The 21530-nt window shown below is 36.9% G+C and overlaps 2 protein-coding genes across 4 annotated transcripts in view; both read left to right on the top strand.

Annotated features, from left to right (window-relative positions):
* Positions 1–164: 164 nt before the first annotated feature.
* slc25a1b (slc25a1 solute carrier family 25 member 1b) lies at positions 165–14214 on the top strand. 2 transcript variants are annotated; one of them, XR_014906422.1, is made up of 10 exons: positions 165–500; positions 5796–5903; positions 8394–8493; positions 9097–9235; positions 10365–10449; positions 10636–10740; positions 10847–10962; positions 11047–11120; positions 12594–12827; positions 12929–14214. XR_014906422.1 is itself a non-coding variant. In XM_085360038.1 (9 exons), the coding sequence occupies exons 1-9, from the start codon at positions 389–391 to the stop codon at positions 12706–12708; spliced, it is 954 nt and encodes a 317-aa protein (XP_085216164.1). In that variant the 5' UTR covers positions 165–388; the 3' UTR covers positions 12709–14214. The 2 variants fall into 2 exon arrangements, 1 of the variants encoding a protein (XP_085216164.1); XM_085360038.1 differs by having other exon boundaries at positions 12594–14214.
* A 180-nt stretch (positions 14215–14394) lies between these two features.
* pi4kaa (phosphatidylinositol 4-kinase, catalytic, alpha a) overlaps positions 14395–21530 on the top strand; it is a 41388-nt gene continuing 34252 nt past the window's right edge. For both annotated transcript variants that reach the window (XM_085360040.1, XM_085360041.1), the window contains exons 1-10: positions 14395–14721; positions 18472–18588; positions 18691–18784; positions 18871–18959; positions 19234–19306; positions 19420–19682; positions 19777–19843; positions 19974–20122; positions 20199–20264; positions 20352–20448. In XM_085360040.1, the coding sequence (XP_085216166.1) occupies positions 14623–14721; positions 18472–18588; positions 18691–18784; positions 18871–18959; positions 19234–19306; positions 19420–19682; positions 19777–19843; positions 19974–20122; positions 20199–20264; positions 20352–20448 (1114 nt within the window). In that variant the 5' untranslated portion in view covers positions 14395–14622. The remainder of the gene's footprint in view (positions 14722–18471; positions 18589–18690; positions 18785–18870; positions 18960–19233; positions 19307–19419; positions 19683–19776; positions 19844–19973; positions 20123–20198; positions 20265–20351; positions 20449–21530) is intronic.

The following is a 21530-nucleotide window of genomic DNA, read 5'->3' on the forward strand; positions in this document are numbered from 1 at the left end:
AAAAGAAGAGAAACGGCGCCCTCTAAAGGCGTGTCAAGTATGTCGCTTAATGAGGCCGGTCCTCCTTAAATGTTTGTGACAAACATGGCGTTGTGCGGTATTGGGGGGGAAAGTGACACGTCCTGCCTCGCCCTGAATAAATACTGAGTCGATGCTGCCAACCTCTGTATGGCACGGAGGGAAGTTCCCTGTCAAAAGTACACAGACATGCACTCTTAGCCAGCATCAAAAGTCCAATGTTCAGCACCGCCTGCTCGCCTTTTTATTTTTCCGCCGCCGCTGCACTGAACACCCAGACTGCACCAGGACTCACAGCTGGCTGAGTTTGCGGCGATAGAGGAGGTCCGGATTGACTTCAAAAAGAAAGTTAGGCCGGGGTACCGCAGTCATGTCTGGACAAAACACATTTGTCAGCCCGTTTCACAGACCCCAGTGTTTGGCTGCTGCAGCTCCCGCGGGGAAAGCCAAACTTACCCATCCCGGCAAGGCCATTTTAGCAGGTAAGAAAGTTGATGTGGGACTGAGCAGAGGCCGCCCTGCAACTTGTTTCGAAGTTTCAACAGTGAGCCTTTAATTGCAGGTGGGATCAGAGCATAGCAGTAATCACTTCCTAGTGTCTCCGGCAAACATCTGCTGCTCAGCCTCTGTGTTATCACTATTATTATCTTCTTTTTATCTTTTCAGGCTAAAGTGTTTGCTTGTTTCTCTTTTTGTTGTAGAAAACCTGACATTTGGTAGATTTGGTCTGTTCAGCCAAAACATTTAGCAATTTGGTAAATGATAAACTTAAAATAAGTCTGCCTCTTTATGACCCAGGATCCAGGAAAGGGGGTTTTGCACACGTCTTACTATTTTGCTAAGTATTATACTGTTGTACAAGTACAGCATGGTTATTTTGAGAAGTTAGCAGTCCACCCTTTATAGTCGACTGCAGCAGGCTTATCTGTGAACACCATAATCAGGAAATAGCGGGTAGATAAACATATCTGAAGTTTTCAAGTGTTTTAAAAAATAATGTCAGAGTTCAACATTAAACCAGGATTCAGTCTGAATAGGAGCAATAATTACAGCAAGCAAACTCTGATGTGGTAAGAACAAAATTTAAAGTATTTCTAAACAGAGGAATAATTATGGCCTCTAAGACATGAACAGAAGGTCCATGTGAGTCTGCTGTGGTACAAAACACTTACCTGCCTGCACAGAGCACCTGCTGTGACAAACCCTGCTCCTCAGCTTGGGGCCAGAGGAGCTGGTATGATCTGGGACTTGTAGACTCTAGCATTCAGACAGCTCAGTTCAGTTCAGTTCAGTTCAGTTCAGTTCATTTTTATTTCAAACATTTCAAACATGTGCCTTCACAATCATTACAAAATATCATTCCATTATTTGTTTGAAAAGGAGTAGGCTGAAGTATTTACTTATTTGTCCCTACCCCCTCAAGTTTTACCTCTCATTCATTTAATTTTTTTTTGTCTTAAATTAAACAAACAACATATGAAACATATGAAGTAAAACAAAACATAACATACATAAATCAAAAACAAGAAATTAGCAAGCCCCACCACAGTATAGTTTCTTTCATATGAAAAATACAGAATGTGTATATTTGCAGATACACAAGTTATGGAAAAACAACAAAACAAAACAAAACAAAAAACAAAAAAACAACCAAAAAAGAACCGCAACACCATTACCAGCAACATTACCGTCCTGGGTTAACCCCGTTTTCTTCATTCTTATACTTATTTAAAATTAGGTTTTTATATTTTACTTTAAACTGTTTTATGTTTTGACTGTCTTTTATTTCTTCTGTTAGACTGTTCCATAATTTAACTCCTGCAATTGAGATTGACATAGTTCTTAAAGTTGTTCTAGCACTTTGTATTTTTAAATTCCATTTCCCTCTTAAGTTATACCCACCTTCTCTTTCTATGAACAATTTACAGATTTCTTTGGGAAGCAATTTATTTCTGACTTTATACATTATTTGCGCTGTTTTAAGCTTCACCAAGTCTTGGAATTTAATAGCTTGCATTTTGACAAAGAGTGCATTTGTATGGTCCCTGTACCCTACATTATTTATTAATCTAATGGCCCTTTTCTGTATTATAGTTATTGTTTGTGTGTTACTTTTGTATGTGTTTCCCCAGACCTCTACACAGTAGCTCATATATGGCAGTAGTAAAGCACAGTATAAAATGTGCAGTGCTTTCTGATCCAACATATGCTTTGCTTTTCCCAGGACGGCAATGCCCCGTGCCAATTTCCCCCGAACATAAGTAATGTGTGGCTTCCAACAGAGCTTGTGGTCAATGATCACCCCAAGAAATTTTATTTCATTTACTCTTTCTAAATATACATTGTCAACACATATTTCTACTTCGATGTTTTTCTTTTGGTTTCCAAACAACATAAATTTGGTTTTATCGAGATTCAATGATAATTTATTTATATCAAACCACTTCTTTAATATCATTAATTCCTGTGTGATCATTTCCAAAACCTGTGGCAATTCCCCACCTGCACACAGTATATTTGTGTCATCTGCAAATATTACAAACTTTAAAATCTCCGATACTCTGCAGATATCATTTAAGTACATAATAAACATTTTTGGACCCAGTACTGAACCTTGAGGTACTCCACAAGCTATATCCATCAAATTAGATTTATATTCATTTATTTGTACATATTGTTGCCTATTCCCTACATAGCTTTTTAACCATTCCAAAACCACTCCCCTAAACCCGTACTTTTCCAGTTTTTTTAATAGAATTTCATGATTAACAGTATCAAACGCCTTCTTTAGATCTAAGAAAACTCCGAGCGCATACCTCTTATTATCCATACATTCCGTTATCTTTTCCATTAAATCTATCAGTGCCAAAGCTGTTGATCTGTTGTTTCTGAACCCATACTGACTATCTGCCATTAATTCATATTTTTCCACAAAACTGTCAAATCTTTTTATGAAGAGTTTTTCCAGTATCTTAGAGAACTGGGAGAGTATTGACACTGGTCTATAGTTTGTAAAATTATGTCTTTCACCGGTTTTGTAAATGGGAATAACTTTAGCAACTTTCATTTTTTGTGGAAAAACTCCTTTTTGAAACGACAAGTTGAATATATATTTTAATGGTTTTACGATACCATCAATAACTGTCTTTACCGTTACCATATCAATATCATTCCAGTCTGTACTGAGTGAAATGAACTCTGGTGTCCTGCAGGTTTCACGGGTCAGTCAGTGACATACACATATTTTGCACAGCTCAGTGTGTACTAACTAGAGGACAGTCAACATTGCAACATTGTTAGCATGCACACACATGCTCCAGTTTTACTAAGCTTATTTTTTAACATTAGGATCTGGTTGTATGCCAGATATCAATTAAGCTTGGTCCTAGATTATAAATGTCAAGTGGAGCTTTCTGTTGAACTTTGCTTTTAGGTCCAGCTTTAATCCATTTTTGTGAAACTTGTTATAAAAGTTCAAAGATAAAGCCGCACATGTCCGTGTGATTTTTCTCTGTGTCACAGTCAGCAGTTCAGTGGGTGTTTTCTGCTGATGTGCTGGCTGTGTATGGTGTCCTCAAAGGCCCAGCTCTCCATGTTCCCTATAATGAGCCACAGTGACAAAGCACATTGCTCTCTCACCCTTTGCATGCATTCTCCAACATGCCAGCCACAAATATGGTTCTCCTGCTCTCTCTCATTGAATCCTGGCAGAAATGACCACTTGTTGACTAGAAGCACACTAGAAGAGGACTTTATATATCCAACTTTGTGTATAATGGGAATAATCTGGCTGTATCAAAAGTACTGTAAAACACACTATTAATAACCCAGTATATATGTGATGTACATAGATGGAGCTATTGTTGAGGCATTTTTGCCAAGAAATCCCATTTTTCTGTTGGCACTGAAATGCCATCTTCTACTTTTTTTTCTTTTCTTTTTTTTTTTTAAGGTGTAGTTTGACAGTTTGACTCACTGCATTTTTCCAAACATACAGCTTTCATATAGCTTTCATGTGAAAGTTGAAGTTCTTATTCACTTGGATAGTGTTTGGCAAGTGTGAATGGGAGATTATCCACACACCATGTGATGTCACAGACTATGTAAAAGATGTACATGGCCACTTTTATGTCACTCACTGGTTAACACAGCATTAAGATGAAGCAATTAGCCTGGCTTGTTCAAAGATATTAGAATTACTATATGTTGCTATTACCTCATAAGCTTACTGGCACAATATGCGCTCTTATCCTGCTAGTATGAAGTAAAAAAAAAAAAAAAAGTAAATGTAAATTAAATACTTATGTATGATTTTTTTTTTTTTTTTTTCCTGAAAAAGTACAGGTCATGTTAATAACCTTTTACACCAGTAATATCTTGGGTCTGTTTTACATTCCTTCCTACTGTAACATTTCCAAAAGATACTACTAAATATTGCTGTTCTAATGTTTCCTAAGGAACCACGTGCCTTCTCTTTATAGAAATAATTTTTGTTATTGTTGCAAGTAATTTTAAAAAGGAAAAAGTAGTTTCAGAATTCCTGCTCGGCATGTCTGTACATGCTGGACTTAATAAACCAGTTCTGTATCTTTTTCCAGCTTCAATATGGGGAACGAGCTGCAGGTACTACTCAGCTGCGTCTTGATGCAGACTGTTTTGTTTTGTTTTGTTTTGTTTTTTTCTATTTAGACAGAATTATGCCTGGGTGTGTCATAAATGGCACCGTTTATGTAATGGGCTGGTAGCCAAAATGCTACCATGTTTGATGTTGTTGTGAAGACAGTGGTTAGTCAGACTGTAATTAAGGGTTTTTGTTTTTTTTTTCACAAACAGCCCCACTTGCTTGTTTGCGTGTGAGCTAGAATCATTGTTGTGTTGGATTTTTCTGCATGACATTTGTTTGAAAGAATGCATGTTACACAACAACACAGAACTGAACTTGTGAATGAATCCAAAAGTAAACATGAGTGAAAAAGCACATTAAAGCCTTTATTTTCATCCACTGAGTTCTTAGTTTTCCCCATTATTGCCAGATACTCTCAACACATTGAACCCAGAAGCACACTGGCCAAAACAACCTATATTTTGTCTAGCTTTTCCCCTTTTTACCCCACTTTTTACAGTTCTTAATGCTTTGACAGTTTACTACTTGTAATTTAAACTTGTCCCTTCTGGGTAGTCGAGGAACTGGTCCGCTGTCACCTTGCTGAATCCATCCTGCTGCACATTAATGTGTATGGAGAGTACACACCCCCTTGAGTTGGAGATGGGCCAAGGGGAGTATCTGTAGTCAGAAAACAACTGAAAAAACAGCTGAGCCAATCAGCTGCAGGATGCTTGTTAGCTGTTCAACTGCAGATCTGTAGCAACCAGGCTTTTAAGGTGGAGCTAGTCTGCACTTGTACATGAATAACTGTATAGCAGGCATCCGTGAAACAGTGCAGTGTAGATGTGGTGAATGCTAATGTGCACCTCACTAACATTTTTGAAAAGCGACTTTTCTTTTCACACTTGCTTTTATTCTACAAGCCGTATCAGATATCCTTCACACCTAACCACACCAAGGTTTTTATCTGTATTCCTTTGAGCTTATTTTAAATGGTCACATGGCTTGCATCTTGTGTGTATTTTATTTAATTGATTTTGTTTTTTAAATTTATTGCATTTTATTTTGTGTGAGCTGCAAAAATAAATCTTTTAGTCTTTTAAATGGCTCGTTTTGACTCTTTTGAAACCAGCATTTTCTTTTTCCCCCCTCCTCCTTGCCCGTTCTTTAGGTGGGATTGCAGGAGGCATAGAGATCTGCATCACCTTCCCAACAGAATATGTTAAAACACAACTGCAGCTAGATGAAAAGGCCAATCCTCCTAAATACAAAGGCATTGGTGAGTCCTTGTTTAATGTTGTCTTTTTCTTTTTTTTTATTTAGTTCTAGCACTTTTGATGATATCACAATTAAAAAAAAACAAAAAACACATTTAACATACCTTATAATTAGGGGTGCAACGATACACAAAATTCACGGTTCGGTTCGGTTTGATTCTTTGGTGTCACAGTTCGATATTTTTTCGATACAAAAAAAATGTTCATGCCTTTTTAATTTGTCATTTATTAAAATTATAAATATTAATTTTAACTCAAAAGTACAGTTTTTAAATTTAATGTTGCTGAAACAAAAAAGTAATAAAAAAATAAAAATATCTGATTGAGGAATCACTCATCTTTGGAAAAGAGAGTTTATTACAGAGAAATGGCTCTTTCCAAAATAAAAGCTATACTATACGCTTCTTCTGGGCTATATTCTCAGCAGCATATTAAACATATCAGGTCCCCATAAGGAGAATCATGTGCTAACGGCTGTCTAAATGACTCGGGTAAAGTTTGTAGCATGCGTGCTTGTTGTTTTTGTCTGCTTCCACTTGTCTTTGCACTAGGATGCTGTCGGAGTAAATGTGCAGTCATATTCGTTGTGTTCCCACTAGTGCTGTCAGCATTAATCTCGTTGAAATTATGTTAACGCCACAACACTGCAAATCTCCGTTAACGAGCTACCGCCGATCGCCCCGTGTGTGGGGCTAGACGGCCAACACGTTAACGAGCTAACTGCGCTAACACACTAGTTCCCACCCATGTAATTGAGCATTGCGTGGCACATCCAACATACTGTTTTACTTTAGTCCATGACGCGCTTACCTTCAGGGTCATACGTCACATGAAAACCAAAATAGTTCCAAACGCCAGATCTGAATGAGGGTGGGGGAGGTTCAATTTGCCATGTTGCAAGGAGAGCTTCTGTCTCGCTAGCTTCCCCTGCGCTCAGTGAATCTGCGTTCGACTACTCCGCCTAGGCTGCACTGTCGAGCGCAGATCCACTGAGCGCTCAACACAGACAGCATCGTCAGAAGAAAAGTTGATAAAATAAATTAAAAATTTTGTATTGTTCGATACATATGCGTACCGAACCGAAAGCACTGTATCGAACGGTTATCAATACGAGTGTCGTTGCACCCCTACTTATGATGCTTCAGTACTTTATATTACATAAAGTACAGTGCTGATGTAGAGTTAACATTTTTAATAGAACTTATGTGTTGTTATAGTGGCTTCAGAGCATCGGTAACATGGATATCAGTTTAGCAGAGTATCTGTAACTTCACAGAGATAAAACTGGTATCAGTCTTCTTATCTAACTACCATAGAAATCTTTCTGAATCTCTCAATCTATCTCAAAGATTAATTATTTAAACAGAAATCATAGATACTGTTGAAGGAAAAAATCTGAATGAATAATACTTTCAGGATTTCTTTACTTATTAAAATACAAAATTGCAATTCTCAGGTCAGGTAAGGACCTATGTATACGCAGGTATTGACGTTAGGTGGCTAATCTAGATCTGAATGACTGTGGGCGACCCTTACAAGCAGACAACGTGGAGGAGGTGGGCCAAGTTACCATTTCTGTCCTTTGAACTTTGCTCTGCCAGTTTCACAAGACAGTTGATCCCTTAGTAATCAGGCTTTGTACTTATGGCAGTTGACTCCTGTTGGATCTGGGGGAGAATCAAAGCTGCACATGCTGATCTAAATAGCTGAAAAGGATGTTAAACATGGCATAATAATAGATAAAAGTTCAACTCATTGACAAAACAATGATAATGGGCATTCTGGACTGGGCCTTATAATGGCTCAGATGGGTGAGAAAAAACACAACAAAACATCATCTTTAAATTATTGCTCGAGACATACAGTAGACAATACAGAAAATGCGTTTGAAAATGAAAAACCAGAACAAGCAAATAACACCAACACTGTAATAAACACATTTAAAGTTGTTTGCATGAAGATACCGCGACTCGGCTCAATACAGAATTTCCAATGATGTAAAAACGTATTTGTTTAATGGCTACTTGAAACGGTTAAGGATCAGCTGTACTGGGTGTTAATCATTAATTGTTTAATCATTTATGTTGATTTGAAGTTGTCGCAATCTTTTGGGCTGTTTGCACAGCTCTCCTGACTTACACACCTGGAATAACAAGCATTGTGAGTGCGCAGACATTAGCAAATAGTGTTTGTGTAGTAAATTGATCTTTGCTCATGAACTTTGGCACAAATCGTGCTTGCGTACTGAAACTGAGTACACAGTACAAACCTCGGTACAAAGGACTGTTTGTTGTTTCCATCAAATTCAGTCTTATCTGTTAACAGTTTATTAGAGGTTTTTTTGTTTTGTTTTTTTTTTGTTTTTTTTTTAAAATAACTGTGCATATGCACAACTGATCTTTGATACCAGTGGATCAAAGTAAATTTCTTTTTAAAAGCTGCTTCCTTTTGCTTTTTCTCTTGTCATTTATCCTGTTTCCTTCCCTCTGCAGTTGACTGTGTGAAGCAGACAGTGAAAGGTCATGGTGTGAGGGGTCTTTATAGAGGTCTAAGCTCGCTGGTCTATGGCTCTATACCTAAAGCAGCTGTCAGGTACTGCAGCGCCACAAACAAAAAGCAAATGAGCACACTAAACACGTTTTGGAATGTGCACAGTCATCTATTAACTTTACAGCAACTTTTTTCCAACTTAACTTCAGGATTTTTTTCAGGGTTTTTCACTTTGTTTTACAGTGTAGGAATAACATCATGCCATCAAAACTCAAAATAAAAATGTTTCTAATTTTGAAGCAAACTGTAGCTATCACACGATATTATCAAAAGATTTGTCATTGATTTGTATTTGCTTTATGATTAACTGAATATTTGATCAGTTGATTTAAAATTTATAGCCATATGAGTAAATAAAGGTAATTGCTTATTTTTTTATTTGTTCTTAGTTTTGATTGTCACTTGTGAATAATAATTGATGATTTGCCAGGATTTTTTCTCATCCAGACCTAATCTATATTCTCCTCAAGCTTCTTCAGGAGTTTCCTAGTACAGGCCATGGTTGTAGTAAGAAAGGCCAAATGTTAATTCATTAGTTAGTGCAATTCACAATAGGAAAGCCCAAAAGTTGTTACTATTAATGGCTTCTAAGTGAGATGAAATGTATCTCTGAGTTTGTTTAAAAAAATTCTCTCACTTCTACAGATTTGGGATGTTTGAGTTCCTCGGTAATAAGATGCGTGATGAGAGTGGCAAACTAGACAGCAAGCAAGGATTTTTCTGTGGCCTTGGAGCTGGAGTGGCAGAGGCTGTGGTTGTAGTCTGTCCTATGGAAACAATTAAGGTAAAAAAATAAGTTGAACACATCATGTTGTGTGTTTCAATTCAAATATTTTTTATTACGTGTGGTGGAGATACAAATCTCTCTGGGCTTACATCAGGAAGGATATCTGGTGTTTCTATCAAATCAAATCAAATAAATGGAACAACCCATTGGTGCAGTCCCTTGTGAATAAGGAAGGAGCCAAATGTAGCTTTTAGTGGAGTAAGTAAACTTACTTGTGTGGTATATGAATCTTGGCATGGTATTACAGTAACATAAAATAACAATATAGAGGAAATGTTGTTAGTTTTAGCCTTTGCCTGGGTAGGTACATTTGTCAGCCTAACCTTGATAAAGTTTCTTTAGACAGGTTCCAAACTAAGTGAAATGACCCAGAAATACCTGTGTGGCAGCCACAAGAAAGGCTAGCTGATTTCTCTAAATGCTGAGAAAAAGTGCTTCAGTGCTCCCTTAATTAGCTCTATTAGGAATAAATACACTTGACCAAGGGATCAGAGTGATGCATTCACAAAGAACATCGACAAAACTGACAGTGGTGCATAATGGTAATGTTAATTATAGGTGCATTTTCCATTTCGTACCATAACTTGCTACATGTATTAAATTTTCAGTAAACAGGCTGTCGAACCCACAGCTGAACTCTAAATTGGATCATTTTCCTCTGGTTAAGATTCCACTGAAAGCATTAACAGGTAGAATGAAAGCTTTCACACTGAATCATCTCCCCAGAGAGTAAACATAAAATGCAATAAATTTGATTTTATAGGTTATATGTTAAATCTTTGGAATGACACAATTATTTTTTTTCATGGTTCTCATTTATATTGATCTGAAGTACAGCACAACGAAATACAGTAAGAATGAGTCAGGGTGAAGTAAGATGTGCATGTATTGTTGTATTATAGCACTTCTAGTCAATCTAACATCTAATTCATATACTAAAATGGAAACTAATAAACTAAAACGGAATCAAACATAAACCTTTTATACGGTTAAAAACTTCAGGCATCAAAATAGAAAATATAAACACAATAAAAACACAAAACTAATATCCCTGGTGCGAACACAATTGGAAAATTAAAGTTATGGGATACTGCAGTCATTTAACAGTTCAGCTTTGTCCTTGCAGGTCAAATTCATCCATGATCAGACATCAGCAAATCCAAAGTACAGGGGATTTTTCCATGGGGTGAGGGAGATTATTAGATCCCAAGGTAAGAAGGGCTTCAGTTGCATTATACTGCCACCTGTTGTTCCTACCATTTATACACATGTGTTATTTAGATAATTATCCTCCTTATGACTTCTGAGAAGTTCATGAATTCATTTTAGGTGATAAATATGAAAGCTGTAATGAAGGTTGTCATGAAAAAGTGATTATTTTACTGTTGCACTTTTAGGACTAAAGGGGACTTATCAAGGGTTAACAGCCACTGTCCTAAAACAAGGCTCAAACCAGGCCATCCGCTTCTATGTCATGACTTCACTAAGAAACTGGTACAAAGGTAAGGGAGTCAATACATTTGCAACCACTTGATGCAAATAAAAATGCAGTAAAAAAAAAAACAAAAAACTCTTTTTGTTTCTTTTTTTTTTTTTTCTGACGCCTAGGTGATGACCCCAACAAAGCCATTAACCCTTTGATAACTGGACTGTTTGGAGCTATTGCCGGGGCTGCCAGTGTCTTCGGAAACACTCCCCTGGATGTCATTAAGACCAGAATGCAGGTTAGTACCTTAACATATTTCCAGTTTTCCTAGTTTATCCCTTAGCTTTCCAACTAACATGTATATATGCATATTTTCCAACAGGGCCTTGAAGCGCACAAGTACAAAAGCACAGTAGACTGTGCGGTCAAGATCCTGAAGCATGAGGGACCACTGGCGTAAGTTCATGTGCCTGGTTGATATAGTATCTGGGGAAAAATGATTTAAAGGTTTTAAATATATATCTATTTATTCTCACTGTTGGATCTGGCCTTGTTTGAACTGTTAAACTGTCAGTTACCACATTTATATTGGTGAGAACATCATGTAATTTAGTTAGTGACTGCATAGTGTAGTGGTTTACACATCTGCCTAACATACCTGGTTCAAGCCTGGTAGGACACATACATCCTTTGGAGGATGTTTCAGGAAGGGAATCCTATGTGTGTGGTGACTTATCCATCTATCCATTAACCCACTTTATACTATAGACTGAGATTAAGCCTGTTCATTGTAGGAATGATAAAAACAAAGGTGTATTTAAACTCAGAACACATCTGCAGACAATTCAGAATCAAAATGATGTAAGATTTGGATAACCAGAGGAACACAAACTGAAAACTCATCTGTTTATCTTCATTTTGACCATTTTTTTCAAGGTGTTGTGTTATCGTTAATGTCAAAGTTGCTTTAGTTTGACTCACAGGGAAACTTTGTATGGCTCGTCTGTATAGCTTTATAGGTGCTCTGTTTCAGACTAGGTCTACAGCTGCTAATTGATATTTTATCCTCCACTTCATAACTGTTCTTTAAAAAAGTAGTCAGCAGCACAGTAGTGGAGTTGTTAGCACTGTAACGTCACGGGACCGGTTCAAACACTGGTTGGGCTCTTTCTGGGTCGAGTCTGCATGTTCACTCTGTTGTGCCTGCGGGGGTTTCTCCTCTGTACTCCGGCCTTCCCCGTAGTGGCTCAATAATGTAGCAGTTTACACATTTGTCTAACAAGCAAAAGATCCCCAGGAGAGACTAATTCATTTAGGGTCACATCATCAGGTGTAAAAAAAAAAAAAACAAAAAAAACAAAACAACTATAATAATAATAATAAAAATATAGCTCTGGCTTCCTCCCACAGTTTAACAGCGCCCATGTTAGGTCAACTTGTGGCTGGACATTGGGTGTGAGGTAGATGAAGTGTGCAAAGTATATTGAATAAACTGTTGTATGGTTAAATGTGACTTATAGTCTGACGTGCTTTGAGTGGTTAGTAGGACTAGAAAAGCACTGTATAATTGCAAGTGCCTTACATTGCCATTACTTCATTACAGTTCTGTAATTTCATAAATATAACAAAAACTAGGGAATGAATAAATGAATATACAAAGCACAAAAATAAAAATAATTTACTGCAGAGTAGCAACATATTATACATTTAAATATTTAAAACTTTAGTTAAGCTGAATTTATACTTATAGGCTCTGTCACCTATGATCTACGGCTTCATATAGATATTTTTGGTCAGAAATGACTAAATTTGGCTTGCAGAGTTATTGCCACTAACTTTTTAAAATTATTTTTTATTGACCCTGTAGTATTGTGAAACTCTGATATCATGGTTGCCTAATGTAACATTCACTGTCTGTTACTTCATTAGGTTCTACAAAGGTACTGTGCCTCGGCTGGGTCGGGTGTGTATGGATGTCGCAATAGTCTTCATTATCTACGAGGAAGTTGTGAAACTCCTGAACTTGGTTTGGAAGACGGACTAAAATCAAGTTGTGCTAAATAAGCAGGACTGTCATGACAGGCCAATCTCCTTAAATCCTGTTTCTAGGTTCAAATATCTACCTCCAGGTGATTTTTCAGAAAGAAAGAAAGAAAGGGATTGGTATGTTCTTGATTTATTTATAGCCCAGCAAACAGTAGTTGGAACTATTATCTAGCAGAATCACTGCTTACAGATGCTCTTTTTTTTTTTTAATTCCACAGAACATTTTTTCACCCTGCTCAATCAGAGAACTGAGAGTGCTCTCAACACAAACAAGGAACTAAAGTTTGTACGTACTGAATCAAAGACAAACCAGTTACTTACCTAATGTAATATATAAACTATAGGTTAAAAAATTATGGGGAGTTGACTCAAATTTATTGAATCAAAAATTTAAACCCCTTTTATATGCAAGTTGTCAGAGAGGTTAGAAACCATTCTGAGGATGTGAAATGCTCCAAAAGCTGCAGGTACATTAAGAACTGCATGGCCGAAGTCAAGATTACAGAGTAATCTGCTTTGTGATTTCTTTTATCCTCTCCATGCACCTTGGAAGCAGGTGAAGTTGTGCCAGAAAATTATTTTTTGCTAAGATTACAGAGTAACCAGTTGTGGAAGATGCAGCATTTCTTTAAATGATAATACACATGTTCACATTATTTAGAAATGCACATTTCCATAAAGAAAGTGTTTGTGGGTAAAGAGGGTTCACTATTAAGTTGCAGAGATGTTTTAAATCAGTTAACTTACTAATGTCACTAAAAGTGCCTACGTGCTGTATAATGAATTTTGTGGTGTTTTGCGAATAAGAATGATTATTTAATGTTGTCACTAAAGACTAGAATAATTTACACATACTACTCTGTTCCAGTCAGTGTCTAATAAGTTCATGTCTTCTATTATCCTTCGAACTGTTAGTTTTTTGTTGTTTTTTTCATTCATTGAGAAATGGTGTTATTAGTGCCTTCCATCTCGTTCCTTTCTCATTAACTTTTAATTGCAGTTTATTTTTATTCTTAACTGTGTAATATTAGTTGCCTTTTCTTTTTTTTAATCAACTGATGACCCAATGTGCCAACTGCTGCTTGAAAATATAATGCCATGCTATTAACTGGAGTTCTAGACACGGAGTCTGGTTGTTTACATGCAATGCCTTTTAAATTAGTTTGCTTATCTTATCTCTTTGTGGAGGAGACACAATGTTTACCACATGTTGCCTTTTTCAGCCTCCCGTTTAACCAGACCCTACAGGAGCATCACACTTTGTCACAGATTTTTAAATATTTCTGGAGTTTTCTTGTTAACAGGTGAATATTCTATGAAAAATCTACCAGGAGTTAAAAGCTGGTATTGTGCCTTCGATCTTCTTAATTCTAATATCAATGCTCAGAAATAAACATGGATCAGACTGTTGGTATGGTCTTTTTTCTTTCAAGCCATCATCCAAATTTCTCCTAACTTTTTGTCAGAATAAGCATTGTATTCTTTGAATGTGTAGGATTAATAATAATAATAGTGCTATTTGTGTTGTACTATATAAATTTTTTGTGATTACTTACTGTTGTGTGTAGTACTGGTGGTTATTTGTGGTTTTCTGTGCACAAATGTTATCTTCTTTGCTAACAGTCACCAAACAGACATTAGCTATCATTGACAGAATGTGATAAAATGCTGTTATATTGTTATATACATTATGGCCACTTGCCCTGTGACTGCTGAGATAAGCTCCAAAATCCTACGGAACCCATGGATGGATTATTTGTTGGCATATTGTCGATTTGCCCTTCTTGGACCTTACGCCTGCCGTAGCTGTCAGTACAGCCCAATGACAGTCATTGGTATTCACTAGCTACTCGTTGAGAGACGCTTGAGAGAAGATGCTTGTGTGTTTGTAGTTCTTCCAAGGGTAGTTAACATGTCTCTCAATGGAGGCGGAAGCAGAGGATTTTATTTCAACACCGTCCTGTCTTTGGCAAGGTCGCTGGCAGCTCACCGGCAGGCACCTATAGACAAGGTAACGCTTCAGTTAGACTAGCGACCTACCGGTGACCAGCTAATAGCCTAAATAGTCTCTGACAGTAAGGCCCGTCACAGACCGCTTTTCTACCAGTGTGGTCTGTGTTATGAATCAGAATAGACTCTAAACATGACTGTTTTGTCAATATATAAATTATAGAGTTATTTCAGGATTAAGGGGCGCCACATAGCATCACTGGTACCTTGCTAATGTCGGCTAACGTTAGCTGTTTTTAGCCTGTAGTTTTCCTTTTAAAAAAACCCAACTTTTCCCCTCATGTGAACAATTAGATCCTTACTCTTCATCCGTACATGTTGGCACAGGAAAGCAAACCCTTTTTGTGTCCTGATTCAGTCGAACACCCGCTGTATGTACAGTTATACATTTACACAGTATTCTAAACTTTTAGTTTGAGGGTCATTACCAAATATGGTGGCACCAGATCTTTAATCATTGTGGTCCGAACATTCTTTGAATGGACCAACATGTGTAGTCAATGTTGTCAGGAGAGGTGCGGGATAAATACAAGTGTTATGAAAATATGTTAAAAAGCGTTACTTATCTGTAATTTATACGATGTATAAAGAAATAAAATATGTATGACGTAATCAAGATTTGTCCAGTCACCTAAATATTTTGGAGCTGTTCCAATGAGCTGTTTATTTGGCTGACTTCAAAATGAATTTGTTTTTAAATGTATTTATGTATTTGTTTGTTTGTGTAGCGTGTATTTTTATTTATTTGTGGCAGGAAAACACAACGATAGTTATGTAAAAATGACTGCTTTTAAACTCTTTACCTTCAAAATAGACACACAGATCAAGATATAAATTATATATTAGCCACTGTTGGTCAGCAACATCTTTTTTGCTGTTGTATAGTGTGTGTGTCTGTGTGTGTTTAGTACAGTAAGCATATTGTAAATAATTAAGTAAACTAAGACCAAGACAAAATTGTACTTTAGCTCAAATCATTATCAGTTTTTTGTTTTCTCGTATTTAATGGGAAAGGTTAATAAGTTCATAATTGGTAGTCATAGCTTTAGCCTTGTGGTTTTCAAAGTTTTGTGAAAGCCAAAATTTATAGTGACAGTTGTATTCATATCTGCTTAAAACTGTTGACGTGTCATGAGTTATTTTTTCAATTGCACTTTCAGAAAGAGTTTTATTGCATATTTTCAGCATCTGTACCTAGAATGACATCTTTAGTCTTTCCAATAAGCTCCAATAGTGTATTTTATATCGTGCCATCATGACCTTATCACCCAAAGTGGTCGTCCAGAGGCTGAGGGTGTAAAAAAATTAAACTCTTTAACTGCTTACAGTCAGTTAACAAAAGCATATGTATCCAGCATTTGACTTTGACAGAATGATTTAGATGAATGATGTAGTATTTACCTCCTTGTTGTTGTACACTACAGTGATAATGAATGGTTGACAAAAAATCAAGACACACTCTGACTTGGCTATGCCTAGGGCATATCAGTTGCTCTAATACAGTGTCAGCATACTTTAAGTTCATTGTCCAATGTTGTGTAATGTTACCAAATCCAACATGGCTCACACAACAAGTGTATTCAGTTTTTCTCACTTCTGCTTGTATTCAATGTGTCCAGGTCTTATGTCAGGGAAAGAAACTGTGAGACCAATAAATTCTGATCCTGTTCCCAAACATTTCAGTGATGAGGGCTGAAGTAATATTTTAATCCATAGTCACATGCAGAAGTTTTAGCTGACAAATATAGCGTTAATATTGCTGGCAGAAGGTAGCAGAATATATGGTAAGGTGGAGTTTCACTATAGGAGTACTAGCTCGATTCTGAGTCCCCTTTTGGAGTAGGATAAAGCTGTCATCTGTGGTGATATTTTTAGTGTAGTTGATGGGTAACAAGGTCCTCAAACAGGTTAATCTGTTCATGACAGGAAAGAGGGGCAACTTCCCTGTTTTCTCAAATTAAGAGGAACAAGGCAAGAGGTACACAAAGAGGGAACAAATTATGACCTTAAGGTTGTCAATTTCACACGAGTCCATCTAGTTCCAAAACCTACTGCAGATGCCAACTAGCAAAAAGTGGTTTTGTTTGAATGGCATGATTTTAACAAACACTGATTTGAAATTGTTTTATTACAGTGGATCAGTCTTGAAAATGTGACACTGAATGTTGTTGAGAAACCTAAATTGTACAGCCAATTCTCTTCTGGATGAGCCAGTGTTACTCAGTTGAATCGTTAGGATATGTGTTCAGAGATTAAGCAGCTGAGTGTATTGTAAAATTCTACAAGAATGCAGAGGTTGAACTGATTAGAAAATACATTTACTGAGAATCAGAAGGGGGAAACGCTAAACAGGAAGTACACTCCTTGATAAAGAGCCGTGGCTGCAGTAATATAATGACCCGTCAGCCCATTGTGTTATTGTTTAAGAAGTGTGTGCCAGTTTGTGGACTTTATTTTGCTGTTTTTCTGTCTGCAGTAACCTGCTCTATAAATCTGTATGTGATCGTATTGATTATCTTTAGAGATGTAGGATGTTTAAGGGGTTGTCTGATAAACAAAATTTATTTATTAGTCATTGTTCTGAATTTTAGCCAAGAACTACATCTGGTATTGGAGACCGTGTCTGTAGAGGAGGGACTCTACTTAAAAGCCATCTTTGAGTGGGGATTTTTAACTCTTTCTGAAGATTAAAAATATTAATGAATAATAAATTATTATTATACTTCTTGCTTGTTGTCTGAGTTACGGAGTTACTTTCAGTGGATGTTAGAATGTCCTGTGGTTTTTTTGTTTAATTTCAGAATCAGTTTGTAAAATGGAAATGTCCTATTAATCTAATTTCTGCTTATCTTTTCTTTGACATTTTTCAAAAGTCAGATTTAATGAAAAATTTCAATGGTGTCTAAGCCAAAAAGACAGCAGCAGTTTGTAATAACCTGCTGAATACTCATTTCCCTCTCTTTCATTTATTAGTGTTTTGTCTCAAGCTTATTGAGATATTATTTAGTCTTAATAAGCAAATCAGTCATCTTACCTGGATGATTGATTTGGTCTTTGGCTTTGAAATCAAATAGTTTTTAGTGGAATGTTTTATGTGAAGTCTCCACAACATCCCCTTTGTGGGCTTTAATCATTTAAAATATCCTCTCTCTCCTCTCATGGAAAACAAACAGGAAGTAGTGGCCCTGCTCTCTGTTTAAATGGTGGTTAATCCCTCACTGAACTCTCAATCATGGGGCTAATTAATGCCACAGGCAGGTTTTCAACTGGACTTTTAATTGGATTCAAATCCTGAGGCCCATTTAGATAGTCAAAATCATTAACATTAATGGGACAACAAAGTGCCTGTTTTAAACCCACCCATATGGAAAAGATATATATAAATCTTATAAAGTTTGTATCTGTCTTGTGTGAAACTTGTATGAAAAGCATATAAGTGTGAAAACAGATATAAGATCCCTTGAAAAATTATATAATGAATCTTGTATGTTTTGGATACTTACTAAAACAATGTATGAAAGTAATGCCAAAGTGGCCACTTTCATGAGTAAATCATGTAAGCCTTATATGATTTACTCATGAAAGTGGCCACTTTCATGAGTAATCACATATAAGTTTTTACTATTTCTTTTCCGTATGGGCAGTAGGCAAGAAATTTCTCTATATTTAAAATATTGTTATATTTAATAGCTTCCTAAAGTTGAGAAATGTTTACAACTCCTCTTCATCCACCCACATTGTCCTCCCACAGGTTCAGAAGCTACAATGCATGTGTCCAGTGGACTTCAGAGGAATCTTCCAGCTAGATGAAAGAAGGAGAGATGCTGTGATTGCAGTTGGCATTTTTCTAGTCGAGTCAAACCTGCAGGTAAATAGCGTACCTCGTTTCCTCTCCTCATTGTCGTACTTTTGTGCTTGTATTAATTTAAGGATGTTCATTTTCTTATACTCTGGAATACATGTATTTCAGCACAAAGATGCTATTGTTCCCTACCTTCTTGGGCTGCTTAAAGGACTCCCTAAAGTTCAGTGGATTGAAGAAAGCTCGGAACGCAAAGGAAGGGGTGGGTAACAGTCTTACATGTACTTTATCCTGTCATTTCTTTTCATTTTAGAGGTGCTGTTTAGTCATTTTTTATTTTTGTTGCAGATACCCTTCCTGTGGCAGAGAATTTCAGCTTTTGTCTTGTGACATTGTTGTCAGATGTCGCCCAATGTGATGAAACCTTACGAGGGCAGGTGTGTGGTAATGACTCTATATATACATGGGTATAGATGCTGTTTATCTCATGTGTACTCAGATTTTTAAATACATTAAGCTCTCATTCACACAGGCCTAGAGCCTGGTCAGCAACCATTTGACAACCACCGGTCGCTAGGGAAGAAAACAAATATTCCCCAATTGGTTAACATGTGTGCTGGCAATTCCTGGAAGTTATTTGTTGCTTCAGAAGAGTAAAAATCAAAATGGTTTAAATATTAATAAATATTATTTAAATGATTATGTTATCAGATCCTGGAAGCAGTTATGGACATCATGCAGGTCCTGCAAGATATCTGCAAAAATCCAGAAGCTCATGACAAAGGTACCAACAGAGACCTCGTTCTTCCGTTAAGTGCTGCTATAGATCATTCCAGTGCTAAATAACATCCACAATATTCTTGTACGTATTCTTGTATTATTCTTTTTCTTGTACAGAATACCTATGTAGGTACACTGTGCCCACCTTGCTTGGTGTTGCAAGAGCATTTGGCCGATACAGCAACACTGACGAGCCGTTACTATCCAAGCTGTTTCCTCGACCAGTTGTTCCCTTACTGTCCACAAATGATGATAGCGATACTGTCCGGCGACGGTCCTTCAATGACTTTCGTTCAATCCTACCAAGCTCCTTGCTCACAGTTTGTCAGGGAGACTCTCTGAAACGCAAAGGCTCCTCTGTGTCCAGTGTGTCACAGCAGGTAATAAAATGAAACGGGCAAGAAGGCAAAACTAACAACATGTGTTTATTTAAAAAAAAAAAAAAAAAAAATGAAATCCTGATTTTGTTTTCAGGCCAGTCCAGAGAGAGCAGGTCTGACACCCAACTCGCCCGCTGATCCCTCTGCACAGTACTTTGAAGGTAATTTCAGATCAGGTTGACACCTCTTTTTGGGTGCAGTATTTCATGCTTTCAGAAGTTGTTTTGTTTTTTACCGCAAACAGAATAGACATTTTTACGGTACATAATTTATTCTTCCCTCTATGTTAAGGTTCTTACCTCCCCGATGGCAGTGCAGTGGACCCTGACTACTACTTCTCCACCATAAGCTCCAGCTTCTCTGTGTCCCCTCTTTTCACTGGAAGCAGCACTGGAGAGTTTCACGTCCCTCTAGATATGCTCAGACAACTCCTTCACATGGTCAGCAGTAACCACACTCAGAGTTTGGTTTTGTACATGCATGCAAGGTGAACATTGTATTACTTCTTTTGAACAGGTTCAACAGATTGTCTCTGAGTCGTTTTTAAAATCACTGGATGACACCTTGGCAGAACTTCAAGTGGTATGCCTCTCAAGTCCACTCAGATTTCTCTTCACTTTACTTTTCATGTTACGCTTTATTTGTAAATTTCTGTTGCTTTCTTTGCAGGTGAATCCTGGTCTTCATCTCTACTACAAAACCTTCAGTGATCCTCTTTATGTAGCCATATTTAAAATGCTGAGAGACACTCTTTATAATATGAAAGGTAAGGAAATCTGTAATAGATCCTTTAATTAAAGGTAGTTTTACCCTTAACAAAATCTAACTAATATTTTCAACACCTTCAGGCAGTGGTAAATTAACAAGGTGATTCTGCTATTTGTATCTAAAAAGTGCTGTGTTTCTCGTAAAGTCCTTATTTGATGAAGAGAAAAGTTAACCAGAAACTACAGAAACAGTGGTGGTCTGCATTCTCAATTGCACACTTTGATCAGGAATAAAAATATGGTGCCAAAATTACAGGTGATAAACAGTGCTGTAACTGATTGCAAAAATGAGAACCAGTAATATTCTAACTTTTTATTTTTAAAATTGTCTTTTAATTTTGTGATGTTTTTTTTTTTTTTTTTTTTTAAATCTACTGTGATCTTGAAAATGGTATTGAGTATATTACTGGTTATTAGTATAGTGTTTGAAATTTTAGTGTCATGAAAACCCTACCTATTAATTGCAGAAAATGTGCAGAAAAGTAGATGGATCTGAGATCCCTCAGATAACAGAGTAATAAACAGCTAACTGAGCTAAAATTAGGTCAGTTGCATATATAGATTTTGTTTTTCTGAAATTTGTATTACAAAGCTAACTTACCAATCTAATTTGGAGTTTTTGATTAAAATACTCTAAAAGCTGCCTGAATCATACACACAAAGTGAAGAGGTCCAGTTTAAGACTCTTAGTACATAGGGCCAATGTGGGCCTCATAAACTATAGCCTTAAGTGCAACCTAGAGGAACTGCAGTTATTACAACTTACACATTAGCTTCCTTGTAAAGCTCTCAAGAATGCCCATCGATTCTTTCACATTAGTATCTGTATTTTGTCTCCCTTCCATGTTTGGTGAAGAAAAAGTGGATGCAAGTTGCATTGACTCACCACATCATCTTGTGGTTTGTTACGCCCCACTTAAAAACGAAGTGTTGACAGTGCATCAGCCACCACATTGTCCATACCTCTCTGATGTTGGATGTCTATGTTGTACTCCTGAGCAAGCAACGCCCATCTCATCAATCTTTGGTTGTGATTGTACATGTGTTTTAGGAATACCAGAGGGTTATGGTCAGTATAAAC

Source organism: Diplotaxodon limnothrissa, linkage group LG7 (genome assembly GCF_057381915.1).
Source record: "Diplotaxodon limnothrissa isolate DT_005_m linkage group LG7, D_limnothrissa_male_GT1.1, whole genome shotgun sequence".
Classification (NCBI taxonomy): Eukaryota; Metazoa; Chordata; class Actinopteri; order Cichliformes; family Cichlidae; genus Diplotaxodon; species Diplotaxodon limnothrissa.